Source organism: Motacilla alba, chromosome 5, assembly GCF_015832195.1.
Source record: "Motacilla alba alba isolate MOTALB_02 chromosome 5, Motacilla_alba_V1.0_pri, whole genome shotgun sequence".
NCBI lineage: Eukaryota > Metazoa > Chordata > Aves > Passeriformes > Motacillidae > Motacilla > Motacilla alba.
In genome coordinates this window covers 29,612,802-29,628,042 of record NC_052020.1, presented here as the reverse complement: position 1 = coordinate 29,628,042, position 15,241 = coordinate 29,612,802, and the positions used below count along the sequence as shown (strand labels likewise).

Genomic DNA, 15,241 nt, shown 5'->3' with positions numbered 1-15,241 from the left:
TACAGATTGTTGGAAAATACTTGAATGTGCAAATTCGCAAAATGAAGAAAAAAATATTTTTAATCATTTTCTCAAATTGTCTTTTCAGCAGCTGTGTGTGACAGCTTTCCAACTGCGCCCATTCACTAAAATAGTGATTTGACTTCTGTTAAACACAATAGGTGGGTACTTGGAATAAAGAACAAAGTATTTTAAAACTGTCACCATGTGATCTCCATGCCATAATAATTCTGTAAAGGAGAAAGGACTGATAAGTAAGCCATGTATGCTCCAAGGAAGGAAGGAGTGCAGTGAAGGGATTATAATTAGTATAATCTGTGAGAGCTGTTTTGGTGTGTTAATTGGTGAGCATTGTTTCTGTCAGTAATTTAGAAATTTGTTAAATTCTACAGTAGCTACCAGAGCATTTTTTAATTAGAACTGGAATGTGCTGGTGGATAAAAGTCTGAGTCGGTTCTGGGTGCCTGAAAAAAATGACCAAGATGGTGAGGATGATATCAAAGCAACTTCAGATAAATGCATTCCAATCTCTTGTCATCCTGGCAGAAAAAAAACCCAGGTTCTTGCAATTTGTTCTCTTGATCATATTTCAACCAAGAATGAATAAAAATCACGAGACAACCTGGTAGATCTTTCTCATGCATTGCAGAAGCAGGAAGGAGGAGGTAAAAGATGTGTGTTTTGGAGGCCTGCTAGTGAGGGAGTACTGGGGACTTGCTGTGCTCCACCACTTGAAGATCTTTAGGAGTTGCTGAGCTGATGCCTTGTGTCACAGCCTGGCTCTTTTTCCATTCGTGAAACTGCCTTTGCTTACCAAGTGCTTAAATAAGGGGTTTTTGTGAAAGTCTCTGTTGAGTTGCTAAATCTGGGCAGCACATTCCTGCTGTTCATTAGCTACTGTGCTGTTTGCACAATTGTAATCACAAGGCCAACACCTCCACTTGCACTAAACATAGTCAGTGGAAGGGAAAGGGACAGGAATACCTGTGGACAGGGCTCAGCCTGATGTGTTCATTATAAGGATCTCAGTTTGACTTTCCTACCCCAAATTGATTTTCTAAGATTGACAGCTTGGAAACAGTTTTACTTATAATATCTGGTAAGGACTTCATGCAAAAATCCAACCCAAACAGGGGTATACTGGCTCAGGTCTGTTAACACACAGCCAGTATCCTGTTTCTAATGAGGGAAAATAGTGGTTTCTTATTAAGGGGTGCCCTGCTTCCTTGGGGTTGTGGTAGTTTGTCTGGTTTTTAATACAGTGACAAATCCTTGCTGTTTTCTCTCTGATTTTGGTTCATAGGTTTTTTCTTTAGGTGCAGTGGAGCTGGTGTGTTGCTCTTCATAGCAGAATCTGCACTTTGATTTTTAAGAGCATATACAATGAAACAACTTCCACCTTTCTACAGTTAATTTTAAAATTGCTGTTATGTCAGAATACTATTGAATGCTTGTTGTCTTTCACTTTATCTAGAAATGTTTCATCACGCTTTGTTTTGATTTGTTTTTACAAATTTCATCCCTAATCCACTAAAGGAACTAATTTGGGAGTGCTGCACTGGAGGGCAAAGTCCTAAGAAGCTGCTTTGAGCACTGTGGTGTCTGTAATGCCCCAGTGCTGTGTGTGACATGATGATACTGCTGGGCACGGCAGAGCATGGGACGGGAACCTTTGGGCAGGTTCCCTGAATCAGCTGTGTGAGACTTCTTGAAGGATTGAGTGGGAGGTGCCAGCAGTGTGCCAGCTGAAACAGCACAGCCTGTGCTCAGAACTGTGGAGGCTGCTCCTCCCTCCCCTGTATGCCTGAGTAGCATCCTGTGGTCTTGAAGGTGGCTCTTTCTGGCCATCCCATTCCAAATTCTATGGCATATAAAGTATTTGGGAGTCACTTCAAAGGCAAGAAAATGTCAAGCACTCAACTGTTCTTAATTTGTTAGAATACTACACTGATGTGGAAAGCACTCTAAAATGGATCTGAGGAAATGGGTACTCTTCTCTGCAGTGAGTTTTAAGGCCCACCGAAGATGTGATGTAGGGCTCCCTAAGTTTATACAGATCAAAGCGTGTCCTTTTCCACCGGAAGGGTTCAATGCCAGAACCTGCATTCCCAGCCCATGCATGAATACCACAGCTCAGATCTACTGACTCATTTTATACTACCTGACCCTGAAATATCTATGTTTACTCAGCCTCGGGGAGCAATACAGGAGCAGTTTTTCAACCTTGATTAACTACAGAATGAGACAGAGGGAGGAAGGGGTGTGTCTATCATAAATATCCAAAGTATTGAAGAAATACTTTTGAGTCGAGGTATTGAAGGAAGTGAAGGCTCTATATAAGTAGTTGATACAAAACCTGTTATTTAATGACCAGCTGAAGCAAGGTTTGCTTCACCTTTCACCAGCAGTTTGACAATAGAATTCTTTGTTGCTAATGTTAATTTTGCCAAGATCTGTCTGCAGAGTTGTGGGTGGTCTGCATGCTGGAGAAAAGGAGCTTGTCAGATCTTCAGTGAGGACTGCTTATGGAGCAATTCTGAGATCACTGTCTGAGCGAGAGCCCCCTGCAAGCTTCTACCTGTCCTCCCTAGCATGAAATAGCACCTTGAATAAATTGCCTGCAGTAACAAGCTGAACAATGCGAAGTCAAACCTCAAATACCAAACTGTGGAACACTCTGTTCTTGAAGCTGGTTATATAAAGAGTGCATGTCCAGGAAATGCATGCAGCAGTAATGTCTCTTGTGAACCTGGACTTGAGTTTTCTTTTTTTTTTCTTTTCCCTCCAGTGTAATTCTCATGTACAAAACATGGTGAGATGAATTTTTTTTTTTTTCCTGCTGGCTTTATCAGTTTTTTTCCCCCAAGATTCTGCTTCTGAATACAGCTTTTATCTACAAATATATATATATATATATATATATATATATATATATATATATATCCAGAGATGGAGTTTATCTTTTCAATTAACAAAAAGACATTTGGTTAATTTCTTTCTTTATTTAAGGCTACAATTATATTTTTTAGAACTACAAAAATTTCCATTGATAACTTTGAAAATATTACATACCAGCAGCACAAAGTACATTTCCAAGTGTTCTGTTACTGTACTTACTTAGGTGGACTGAAGAACAAACATACTGGGATATGACTTACTGAGCCTGTTGCCTGCTTTTTCCCAAGAGGCAAAAGGTGTACAGTAGGAGCTACATAGGTAACTTCTGCTTTTGAAATCTCAGCCAGCATGTTTTCTCTTTATACAGAATCAACTTTTCTATCTTCCAGCAGTGTTTAATCACCCATTGTATTTTTATGGCCTCTGCAGGACTCTTCTCTGGGTTGTCTCCAGCACAATGTTGGTTTCAACTCTTCAGTGTTTTGCTATTCCTAGCTAAAAGTTATAAAAATGTATAAATAAATTATTTGTTTGTTCCTTAGTGCATGAAAGTGTGCAAAGACTCCCCTTGATATTGGAGTCACTTTGTCTTACTGACCTCTGGACTCTTTACATAGCAACGAGTGCTTTTGTTTATTTGCTATACTCTACCTTGTATTTCTTATCACAGCCCATAGCTCTGCCCACATTCATCACCTTAATTTTAGTGAGAGTCATGGAATGCTGACAGTACAGCAAAGGCTGTTATTTCTGAACAGCAGCACTCTCTTAGAAATAGTACTTCATATTAAATAGATTTGTCATGGTGGCTAAAGTCTTCAAAAATACAGTAAACATCTAAGATTGTCTTTAGACACAAAAGGCACTCTGTTTCAAGGCATTCAGGAGGTACAAGAGGTCGCTGCAGTGTTCAAGGATCAGGCTGCTTTACTAAAAGCCTGCTTATGTAGAGATTTAGGATATTAGGTTGAGAATTGTGGTTTATATACCAAGGGGTCACTGAAAGTAGAGTGGACTCTTAAGTGCTTTGGAGCTTCTTTGGGAAAATAAATTTTTAGCAAAAAGTTACTGTAAGATTTGTAAAAGTTTCCTTGTAATCATAATATCCCATATTATGTTACACTTACGAGTGGTGCTGATCTGTAGAACTCCTGAGATATGGGTTTGTTAGATGAGAAATTTTACGTTGTAGTTGTTTAGTCTGAAGTTTTGAGGAATGTAGTTTTAGAATTCTGCTTCCCCCTCCCATGCAATACCTGATTTGTCATTTTCTAGCTGCTTATATTGACCAGCTCGCTCGGTGGCGGTTTTTTTTTCTTTACTAAATTCTGTGAAATTCTTTCAAGATCCTTTTTAGACATCCCTTTGTTTTACTTCCCCGAGGGCAGGTAATACAGCAGAGCCAGCTCGCTGTGTAACTCGTGTCTCACAGGTAGGGAGGGAGGAAAAAAACCAGGGGAGACTGCGTCACATTGGAGGAGGGGAGCAAAGGAAAAATGAGCTTTCTTAAACAAATCATGTGCAGAGGGACAGGCTGCCAGGGCTCAGGCAATTCTCGGCGGGGGCTCTGCTCTGTTCCCTGCCGGCCACGATGGAGGAAGAAGCTGGAGTGCTGAAGGAGGGCTTCCTCGTCAAACGGGTGAGTGCTGCGCTTCCCCCCGAGCGGCTCTGCTCCGACACGGAGCAGCTCCGGAGCAGGGAGCGGAGCGAGCCGCGGCTCACGGCCCTGGAGGGAGCCTGAGGGGCCGAGGGGCTCCTGCCTGCTCCTGGGAAAGGAGCGCCTCCGGGTTTGTGCAGCTGCCTCCCAGGGGAGCTGCACGAACTGCAGCTGTCCGCTACCCCCCGCAAGGTTCCCTGTGCTGGCGTTTCTGAGGAGGAAGGTGGATTAGCCATCGGGATTCCTCAGGTGTTGGAAAGCCAATACGGCTGCAGCTCGCACACTGCTCTCAGGGAGCACAGCCACGGCAGCAGAGGGGCCACCACGGCACGATGGAGAGATAGGAGAAGTTTTGGGTCGGTTAAGATAGCTTGTGCCTTCTTCGGTGACATGTCTGTGCAGGGTTTCCCATTTCCCGTGGGAGAATGGAGAAACGACCCCTTTTTTGATCCCCTTTTTGAAGGGGATCAAAGCAATGCAAACTTAAAAATGCGTTTGAAATAACTATTTTTATTTCCATACTCCTCAAGCAGTGCTGTTAGAAAATCCTAGCCAAAATGTGGTGAAAAGAGCTGAAAGATTTCAACCTTCCCAATACTTCTCCCTGCAGGACCAAGTCAAGCATTGCTGGAACACAAGGAGGCAATTTAGCAAGGGGCATAAACTGCTTTTAGTACCAAGAACCTGTCTCAACGATTAATATGGTCCTTGATTTCTTAGGAAAAAATGTGATTGAGAGGTTTGTTCAAAGCTTTGCCACGCCTAGGGAAATGCTTTTGTGCAGTACGTGGCAGTGTTTCTGGTGCTAACATGAAGGTAATCCTGGTCAGGAGTTTTCCTGGCAGGGCTCCCAGCCAGTTGGCCAGGCCAGACACTGGCCAGATGAAGTTCTGTGTGGAAAAGGGGCTGTTCTCCATCCTGCCTTCTGCAGCAGGGGCAGAGCCGTCCCAGCTGCCAGTCTCCTCTCTGGGCTACAGCTGTACTTGTTGGCTCTTAAGTGACTGCTGAACTGAAATGGGAAGCCAAGGCACCAAGTGAGCGAGAGGAATAGGTTATTGGCAGCACACGGAGCTCTGACTGCAGTCTGTACAGCATCGCCCAAATACACAGCTCGACAGGAAGGAGAGCACAAAGAGGACAACTGAAGGAAACTGAGGGACAAGGGAACCAGGGATCCACAGAGAAAAAAGGAGAAAGGGATGGGACCAGATTAAAAAAAAAGCTTTCATGAGAAGAGAAGCAAGGAGATTATCTAAATGCATTATAAATGGCAGAATTGTGTACTGTAACGCATTATAAATATAAAGTGGATGTGTGGAATTAGGTAAAGATAAATTTAAATGGTATGGCAACCTCTTGAGAAAAGAGAATATTTTCCAGAAGGAAAGACCAGAGCCATAGCAAAGAACATACAAGAAAAATGGCCAAGTAACTTTACAACAGGTGAAAAAAACCCTGAGGAATGCAAAGGGAAGGAGAGAACAAACCTGAGATAAATAAATTGTATTTAGCATGGACTAGAAAACATTGGTTCTACAGTGCCCTGGATTTTAGAGACTTGTTACTCCACCTTTACTTGGAGATTGCTGGGTTTTCCCTTTATTTACGGAGAGCTAATGAGCTTTGAGTCATGCCACAACTGGACCTACATGTTTCTTTCTTCTAGCCATGCCCACCCTATCCCAGGTGTCAGAGCTTCCTTTACCCCTGCTTTGCCTGCTGGCTGTAACGCTCCATCCCCTGGAGAAACACAAGTCAGCTTCTTGCACAGCCAAGCTGGACCAGACACCATCAGACAGGACTAAGCTTGCCAGTGCCAGCCCTCGCTGACTTTGCTGTCCTTTAACCAGACTAAAGAGAGCTGGGGGCTGTTTACAGAGGAAAAAGAGGAGGATTTGTCTGTATTATATAATCCATGAGGCATTCAACAGCAGCCTTCATTCAGTCTTTTGTCATCAAAAAGCATATTTCCTTTACAGGAATCAGTAGCACAGGGAATGTTTTAGCCCAGGAGATTGGAAACAGGTGGGATTGAAATTAACTTCTCATTAGGAGTAAGGGGGGTGTAAGGAAAAGCTAATTCACCCAGCAAAGCTCTTGCAAAACCACTTGGCACCTAGAGCCACATTAAAATGAAAAAAACAGCACCCAGGGGCACCAGAGAGGAAGAGCTGGTTGTCAAGAGCCCTCACACATTTTGGATTTAGCCCTGTTGCTGCCTGTGCTGTCAGCAGACAGGTGTGCACCTACATCAGCTCTTTATTCATGTGAGCTTCTACAAGAAACAATTTGTGCCAGCAAAGTTCTCCAGGCTGAAGAAAGAGCACAGCACTTTTCTATCCCTCTATGATTTTATAGTGATGGGGCTGTGCTATTTTGTTACTTAAAATGTGTATTTCAGGGAGAACAGGACTCATGATGACTTCTTGTGCTTCTTTGCATACAAGAAGCCAAGAGGAAAGTATGGTCATTTCTCAATGCTTGTGTTACAATCAGTTATGTGGATTTCTCCCCCTGCAGGGACATGTTGTTCGTAACTGGAAAGTGAGATGGTTCGTTCTGCTTCAGGATAAGCTGCTGTATTACAAAATTGAAGGAGGCAAGAAGGAGCCTTCTCCAAAGGGCAGGATCCTTTTGGATGGCTGCACTATTACTTGTCCATGCCTGGAATATGAGAACAGACCGGTATGACTGGAAAAATGTATCTCTTCTCTCTGTCACACATTTTCTAACTTCCTCCTATCTTTTCCTCTCCTCCTGGCTTCTTTGATTACTGCAGCCATACCACTGGGGTGCTTCCAGAATCAGGCCCAGCCAAAAGCAAGCTGCCACTAGCAGTGTAACCAGGACAAGCACTGAACTCCCTCATTGTGTCTCTTCCCTGTGCCCAAATGTGAGTCAGCTATTACCAAAAAAAAAAAAAAAAAAAACCAACCAAAAACCCAACCACTACTCCTGCACACACAGTGAGGAGAAAAAAAAAAGTAAGTGCATCAGCCCAAGTGTATGTGGAGAGAGGACATGAACAACCCAATAGAACTTGAGGAGGGTGGGGAGAAAGGGAAATATCGTCTGTGATAGTTGAGCTAAAGTCTGGGTATCCATGGGGTGCTTCCAGGCAGCCAGATCAGACTCCTTTTTCCATCACCAATGGGATATTGCTGCTGTAGAAAGTTTTCAGCAAGAGGACTCTGGAAGAAAATGCTCCTCCTGTGGTTTTCTGCTCTCCCATAGGCAGCAGCAATGCAGATGTCCTCTGTGTGGGTTATCTGTGTGGTCTGCTCTCTTCTCCAGGAGCTCCATGCATGTAAACCATGTTTGTAACTGAAAAATTTGAAGGGCATAGAAGAGCCAAAAAAACCCCACAAAAAACAAAACAAAAAACCCCCCACCAAACAACGCCCCCACAAACAACAAACAAAAACAAACAAACAAACCAAACAAACAAAAACCAAAACAAAACCACCAAAAACAATCCAAGTTTGTGCCCACCATCCTTCTGGAACAAGAATTGCTCTGAACTGCTCAGGTGGGATGCACTGTCAGACTTATTTGTGTCACTCGGGCCAGTGCTAAAAAAAGCAAAATGCAAGAGGAGTTGAAATAGCTAAATGATGTTATTGCTTTGTCCTTCTTTCTCCACAGCTACTCATCAAACTAAAGACAAAAACCAATACAGACTATTTCCTTGAATGTTGCTCCAGGGAGGAACGTGACTCTTGGGCTTTGGACATCACTGGAGCTATTCATGCTGGTCATCCAGTACAGGTACAAGAACTTCACAGAATGAAGAACTCTTTCAAACTGCTAGAAAATATCAGCCTCCAGTAAGTGTATATGATTTCTCCTTCTGTTGTTGCTGTAGTTTGCAAAGCGCCTGAGTTGATGGTTGGGGGGCGGGGGGGACAAGGGAAGCTCCTTTCTGCACAGATCTGCTCCTGTGTGGCCAGGAACCCCTGAACTGGCTGCTCTAGGTTTGAACATACTTTAGCCAAGGAATGCACTTGTTCCTGACCATCATCTTTTGGGAGTATGTGGGTTCTGCACAGGCACCTCACTGCTGGCTTGAAGACCTTCCTAGTCAGCTGCAAATGTTCTCCCAGGGGAGATGTATTACCTCAAAGGCTGTAACATCAGGCAAGCACCGCGCGGTGGCTTTGTGCCCTGCTGCTGAGTTTTCAAAGCTGATATATGGAATCCAGACTAGGATTTTTAGGGTGCATCATCTTAAATAAGAGGAAATAGAGACTGATTAGGAAACAGAAGGCGTACATTAATTTGAGTTGTGTTGGACCGGTAAAGCAGGCTGACTGTAAATCAGTTTGCAGTGCTCTGAATTGAGATACTTTGTGAGGCATCTTGTTTAGTGCTGCTATTGGGAGAATAAAGTTTTCTTGGAATGTACTTAGAACAGTGCTTCTGGGGCAGTACTTAGAATACGTCCCATCTTTCTGTGGGTAATCGTGAGGACACCCCTGGCACTGACAGAAGTATACAGCTATTTCTGCCTGTCTCTCTCATCTGCTGATGTTGTGCTCTGCTCTCATTTGCAGCAATATAGTGGAGAGAATGTATGACAGCAGCACTGGAATTAAGCTGACCCGCAATTTGGATCAAGGCAACAGATATAAAGAGACCTTCACAGGTACATCTGACAGGCAAAGAGCCACCTCACATCTGATATGCCTCATTGCAGGGACAAGGGAGCTACTGTACTGCCTTCATAGTGGGATAAGCTCTGGCCCAGTGGAACCTGGCAGTGCAGCCAAACTCTCCAACACCTTTCTCTCTTGCTCTTTGGATGTATGGAAGCATGCTTAGAACCCCAGACTTTTGGTCAACTTTGTAGTTCTCTGACAGTCTTTGGGATGGTGCCAAAATGTTTCTGCAAGTGAAAACCTGTGTGGCAGGAGACCATCTGCCTACCCTCAGAAGAGCACACTGTCTTGGTATGAGAGCTGCCTTTCTTCCTGCAGGTTCTGCCCTGGTGGACTGGCTCATCTCCAACAGCTTTGCTGTGTCACGATTCGAGGCCGTCACCTTGGCATCCATGCTGATGGATGAGAACTTCATCAGGCCCGTGGGAGTCCGCAGCACCGAGGCCATGCGCTCCAGCGACCCCTCTGAGAAGTTCCTCGACGACTCCACCGCACTGTACATGTTTGTGAGTGATGCAGCTGCCCACGCAGGCACCTCCTCTGGCCCTTGTCACACACTTGCTTTGGGGTACAGGTGCACAGCATGCAACCAAAGGCTCAGAAAGTAAATGCAGAAGGAGCAGCTCTAGTCTTTTAGTAGCACTAACACTGTAACTTTTGCTGGAGCCAAATAGTTACATGGATATGGAGATACAAATTACATAATTAGGCATTAAAAGAGGTGTGTCCCTGGAGTGCAGTGCTGTGTCTGCACGCATTGGAGGCAGTGCTGTAGTTGTGCTACAGCTCAAGGCCACAGCACTTATACCCAACATGTACGGATTTACAACTGTAATTTGTTGCCTGTGAATCTTGGTCCTACAAGGCTGAGCGGCAGAGCTATGGCATAGAATTTACTCAGGAAATATAAGCTAAAAACAGCTAAGGAAAATAAAATGCAGAATTTTCTACTTAAAAGTCTGTTAAGATTAAAAAGAAAAGTGGAACTGTCTTTTCCCTATTTGCAGGCTGAGAGCAGTAAGAAAAGTACTAGTTCCAAGGAAGAGGTACATTTTAACATCTCTGAATTAAGTGGCACAATTGTGAAGCAAGGATTCTTAGTGAAACAGGTAAGCATAGTCTTGGAACCTGCCCCGGGACACAAGAAAAAGTACAACTCTTAGGGTTTCTTAGAGAGTAAATTTGACTTATACAATGATGGCTGGACAGATGAGCCCAGCAGAACTAACTTCCCTGTCAGTACTTGAGGTCTTACAGTTTAAAGTATCCAGTTATAAAGTGAACTATGGAACTTGCTCAGGCAGGAGTAATTGGATATTCTGTACATATTGAGCAAATACTGAAGGGTACAAAACAGCATCAAAAGCAGAAGTACCACACAAATTCCAAATCCTACCAGACGTGTAACATTCATTTCCAAGCAGAGTCACCATTCCTTTGGTTTAACCCATCCCATCCAGGTGGTGTGAACAGTGAGGATGTGTCGCTGGCCACAGACAAATTTCAAAGCTGAGTAGCTTGACCTTTGTATGAAGTGGACATTTACCTGTGGGCAGTTATCATGTACACATGGGTGCTTCGGAGGTGGTGAAACAATACCTGTTGGCAAAAACTGTTTCCAAGATCTGACCGTTGGTCTGCAAAATGTAGTTTCCAGCGCTTGCTATGAACAAGATGAGGGTCAATCACTCTTTCAAAGCATAACACAGCCACCTGCAAAAGGAATCCTACCTGCACTGCATGGCCACACTCTTACTCTGAAGCCTTGTACCCAGAGCCCCACCCTTAGCATTGTGCAAACTGGATCACCAGATGCTTCCCAGCCCTCCCTCCTCCAGCTGCCAGGGTGTCAGAGGGTTGGCAGGGTGCTGCAGGATCCCCACAGGCTGGCAGGGCAGCCCCCGTCAGCACGGGACACGAGAGCTGCCCATGGGCAGCAGCAGCCAGGGACAGTCCCCAGCAGCCCCAGCCCCAGGCTGGCCCTGAGCCCCAGCACCAAACCTCCAGGAGAGGGGATGCTCCCAGGGCCTGGCACAGGCCTGGCAGCAGTGAGAGGGCTGCAGTGAAAGAGTAAAGAGCAACAAAAGGACCTGACATAACCCCTTTGGAGCACACACAGCATGGGGTTTTAATCTGAAACCCATATTTAATCTTAAATGAAAAGCAGGAATGAGGGATATAAGCATTTCTTCCTGTCACTCTGCTTTCTTAGTTCTCAGCACAGGCAAGGAAGAGATGAAGGAATTGTCAATGTATGAAGAAGAAAGATAAGCAGAAGGTCATGGGAATTACCAAGATGTTAGGAAATATTTTTCTCTGTTGGGTCCAAACCCTCTTTTTTTGGTATTTATTTATGTTTCTGCTACAGCCTGTAGGAAAATGGTCTGTTCAGGAGGATGTTATTCTTCCATTTTGCAGGGGCACAAGAGGAAAAACTGGAAGGTGAGAAAATTTGTTTTGAGAGCTGATCCTGCTTTTTTGCACTACTATGATCCCACCAAGGTATGTGAGTGGGAAGTTACCATCCCCAGAAGTCCTTTTAGAAACATAAACATTATAGTGAAGATACATTTATGCCGTAAATGTTTCTATCACTCTGAGTTCCTCTATCCATTTCCAGGAATTAAATTTCTCTGGCCTTACCCTAGGAGGCTGTCCTTGTAGGATTTTGTACCCCTGCCTCTTCTGTCCTTTTTCCCAGTGAGATTCCTTTTCCTTAGCTGAGCAGCAGCAGTCTTCTTGGGATTGCTCTCTTGCTGTACCCTTGCATTCTGGGACCATGGTCCTGCAGGCTCTCTTCCTGGGTTGTGATCTTTCTGGGCTGAAATCCTACTGTTTGAGGATCATACTGGTACTGGGATTTTTTACATCCTTATTCTAGCATTGAATAGGGTCTTCTTAATGCCGAAGTATGTATAGGAATTTCTACTACTCAGTTTTAAACTTTCTCTTCAAAAGTAGAATTTGTGTTCATGAATATAATAATCAATGTGAGCAACTCAGATACTTAGGGTACCACAAAGCCAAACAGGATTGCAAGAAGAACATGTATAGAAATGCTTTATGTGACTTTTAAAGAGAATAGAAAAAACATAGCAGTGAAAAGAGCTTATGGAGCCAGTTCATATTTTTTTTTCCTGTTCCTTCATGGGTTTGGGTTGGTTTTTTTTTACTGCAAATCATCCTTGTAAGGCTATAAGTTGAAACTGCAGAACCTGAAGGCAAGAAAGAAGAGTGCCAGCCAACTAGGGAAAAGAGCCAGATTTTTCCCATTCAATCTCAGTGAAAAGCAGCAAGCTAAATACTTACAGAAATATATATAATTCATTATGTTGTTATTGATAAAACCATATGTACATTTGAAGTGTGATTGTCTACATTTGTGCTTTTAACTATCATGATCTACACCATGCCCAGCTACATCAGAGAAACATCTGGGACTGAAAAAATATTGCAATGCCTTTAGCTACACATTCTAATTGGTTTCTCTTGTGACATAGATGTTTCATGCCTGAGAAAACCTCCATTATGTCTCCAACTTCATAGAAGTGATGCACGTGCTCTGGGAAATGATGATATTTTCCAGCTATGTCTTATTTCCTTTTTTCTTTGCAGGAAGATAACAAGCCAGTAGGTGGATTCTCTCTTCGTGGCTGTCTTGTCTCAGCTCTGGAGGACAATGGAGTCCCAGCAGGTGAGCACAAGCCTCTGAACTTTCACACATTCATACGTATGCCATAGCAACACAATCTTTGGGTATGGGTTTGTATATATGGCTGCTTGTATGCACAGGTGGGCTACTTTCCCTTCCCTTTGCAAGCAACGGAGGAGGCATGTCACAAGTCTCTGTACTGCTGGGTTGTCCACAGCAAAAGGGACTCTTTTTTTTAGTGGTATTTCTACATCTTGGGTGTTCTCTTTATGTGGGATTTTCTTAGTCATATGACCTCTGAGACAGTCCTAAGACTGATTAATATTCCAGAGTTTGCAGACAAAGAGAAACCACTTTATTTTTGGGTGTTGTTTAACTCAAAGTCTTGAGGCATCTTCTGATGCCATCCATTTCCATGTTCTTCTCAACTTATTCCATTACCTTTTCTTTTCTGACCTGCTAGAGCCCAAATGTAGGGGGGACATAAAGACAGCAATAACAAACCAGTTCTGCTGGAGCATAGGCTTAGCTCAGGCATTTGTCCAGAGCCTCAGCCTCATAGATAAGTGTTTCTTCTATTAAAGCAATTTATTTTATTACAGTAAGCACAATGTGTAGATATCAAATACAGAATATCTTTCTAAAGAGAAGATCTGAAAAAGCTTTGGTCTGGGGGCAGGGGCACATGATGAACAATAGAGCTCCTTGCTAAGAGGAACCCAGCTATGGGCTGGAGAAAATCTAATCTACCATGCAAAATGGTAGGGGTTCATCACTCAATCAGTGTGTAACTCAAGTAATAGTCTCCAGCTAAACAGAGACCATTTTAGTTATGTTATAGAGTGCACAGTAGTTCATACAATCTGTGGCAAGAGTGTCTATACTATATTTTCATAGAATCACAGAATCAAAAAATGTTTGGGTTAGAAGGGACCCCAAAGATCATTTAGTTTCAATCGTCAACTCCACTTAACCTGTTTGCTCAAAGCCCTATCCCACCTGGCTTTGAACACTTCCAGGGGTTTTGTAGAGGGAAATCAAAGACACAAAAGCTGTAGATGTCTTATTCATAATAAAAAGGAAAGATTTGATTCCCTAATTTATGAAATTCAAATTCTTCCCTATGAAGCTTCATATCTGCCAGAAAGATTGTCTCGGTGCACCCTCCTGATCTGTCGGGCTTTTTTTTCTCTGCAGGGGTGAAGGGCAATGTGCAAGGCAACCTTTTCAAAATCATCACCAAAAATGACATTCATTATTACATCCAGGCCAGCTCCAAGGCAGAGCGAGTGCAGTGGATTGAGGCAATCAAACCGCTGACATGAGTAATGTGGACTCCATGCCAAATGACAAACCACATTTATGACCAAGTTCCTGCTCTCATTGTCCAGGAGTGTTGTTTTTCCTTTGATAGTCAATGTTCATTATTTGAATCACCATAACACCTACCAGGTCCTGGGAGGCCATGCTGACCAAATCAAGTAGATCCAGAATCATTCCCCCCACCTTGAATTTACCATCTAACCAAGAGACCAAAACAGGTGGATACAGACAACTGGGGCTTTACGAAGAAACGTTGAGATATTCCAAGATGGAAGAAAAGGATCTTTTGTACAAGTATTCAGTCTATGTCTGACAGATCCAGGTTGTGCTTTATCTTAAAGCAGAATTGTCTTGCTCCTTCGCCCTTTATAAAGGGGCTCATAAACTTAGTTAAGACTGAAATATCTAAGTCATGAAAGGTGCTGGTGTCTGAAACTGTCTTTCTTGGCATACCACACAAATCTTGTGCTAAGCCACAACCCACCTGCTAGGATAATATGCATTGCAAAACAAACAAGAGGTCTGTCTGTCCATCCATCTGCTCTACTATTTAGTTCTCTGTTAGACTGGATAAGATCTAATGATCTTGCTCCTCACCTGTATAGATTACTCTTATGCTGGTAATGTCCCACATCAGAACAGGATCCTGACTATCAAAGCAGACCAGTGGAAGTTCCAGACAATTTCTGGTGCTGAATATATTGGAAGAAATTCCTCAGCCATAAAAGCAAGACTTTTCCTTCTGATAATTACCGTAAGTCCATTTATGTTGGAGCACCATTTGGACAGAGAACTATAGTAGTGTCCTCACTATTGCTTTTTCTATCTTAAGTCATTATTTTTTTCCATTATTTGTATACTAAACATTGTCTTTGATATAATTAAATATAAAAAAACCCTAAAAAAACCAGTGCATTTGAATATCCTGTGCTTTCTAGAGATGTGTTTTTTCTCAGAGGACAGTTTTGAGTATATGAAAAATAATAGTTTAATACACTATAATTTTAGATTTATATATAAACTGAGACACCGGAAGGTAAAATGGAATGTAGG

The 15,241-nt window shown here is 43.0% G+C and overlaps 1 protein-coding gene across 2 annotated transcripts; it reads left to right on the top strand.

The window, feature by feature from the left end:
- The first annotated feature begins 3,417 nt into the window (after positions 1-3,417).
- PLEK2 (pleckstrin 2) lies at positions 3,418-15,097 on the top strand. Of its 2 annotated transcripts, none has more exons than XM_038139585.1 (9): positions 3,418-4,537; positions 7,076-7,240; positions 8,201-8,382; positions 9,109-9,200; positions 9,532-9,719; positions 10,221-10,322; positions 11,632-11,715; positions 12,829-12,907; positions 14,794-15,097. In XM_038139585.1, exons 1-9 carry the CDS (start codon positions 4,490-4,492, stop codon positions 14,985-14,987), a joined length of 1,134 nt encoding a protein of 377 aa, XP_037995513.1. In that variant the 5' UTR covers positions 3,418-4,489; the 3' UTR covers positions 14,988-15,097. The 2 variants fall into 2 exon arrangements, with proteins under 2 accessions (XP_037995513.1, XP_037995515.1); XM_038139587.1 differs by having other exon boundaries at positions 3,423-4,537; positions 14,063-14,819.
- Positions 15,098-15,241: the final 144 nt, after the last annotated feature.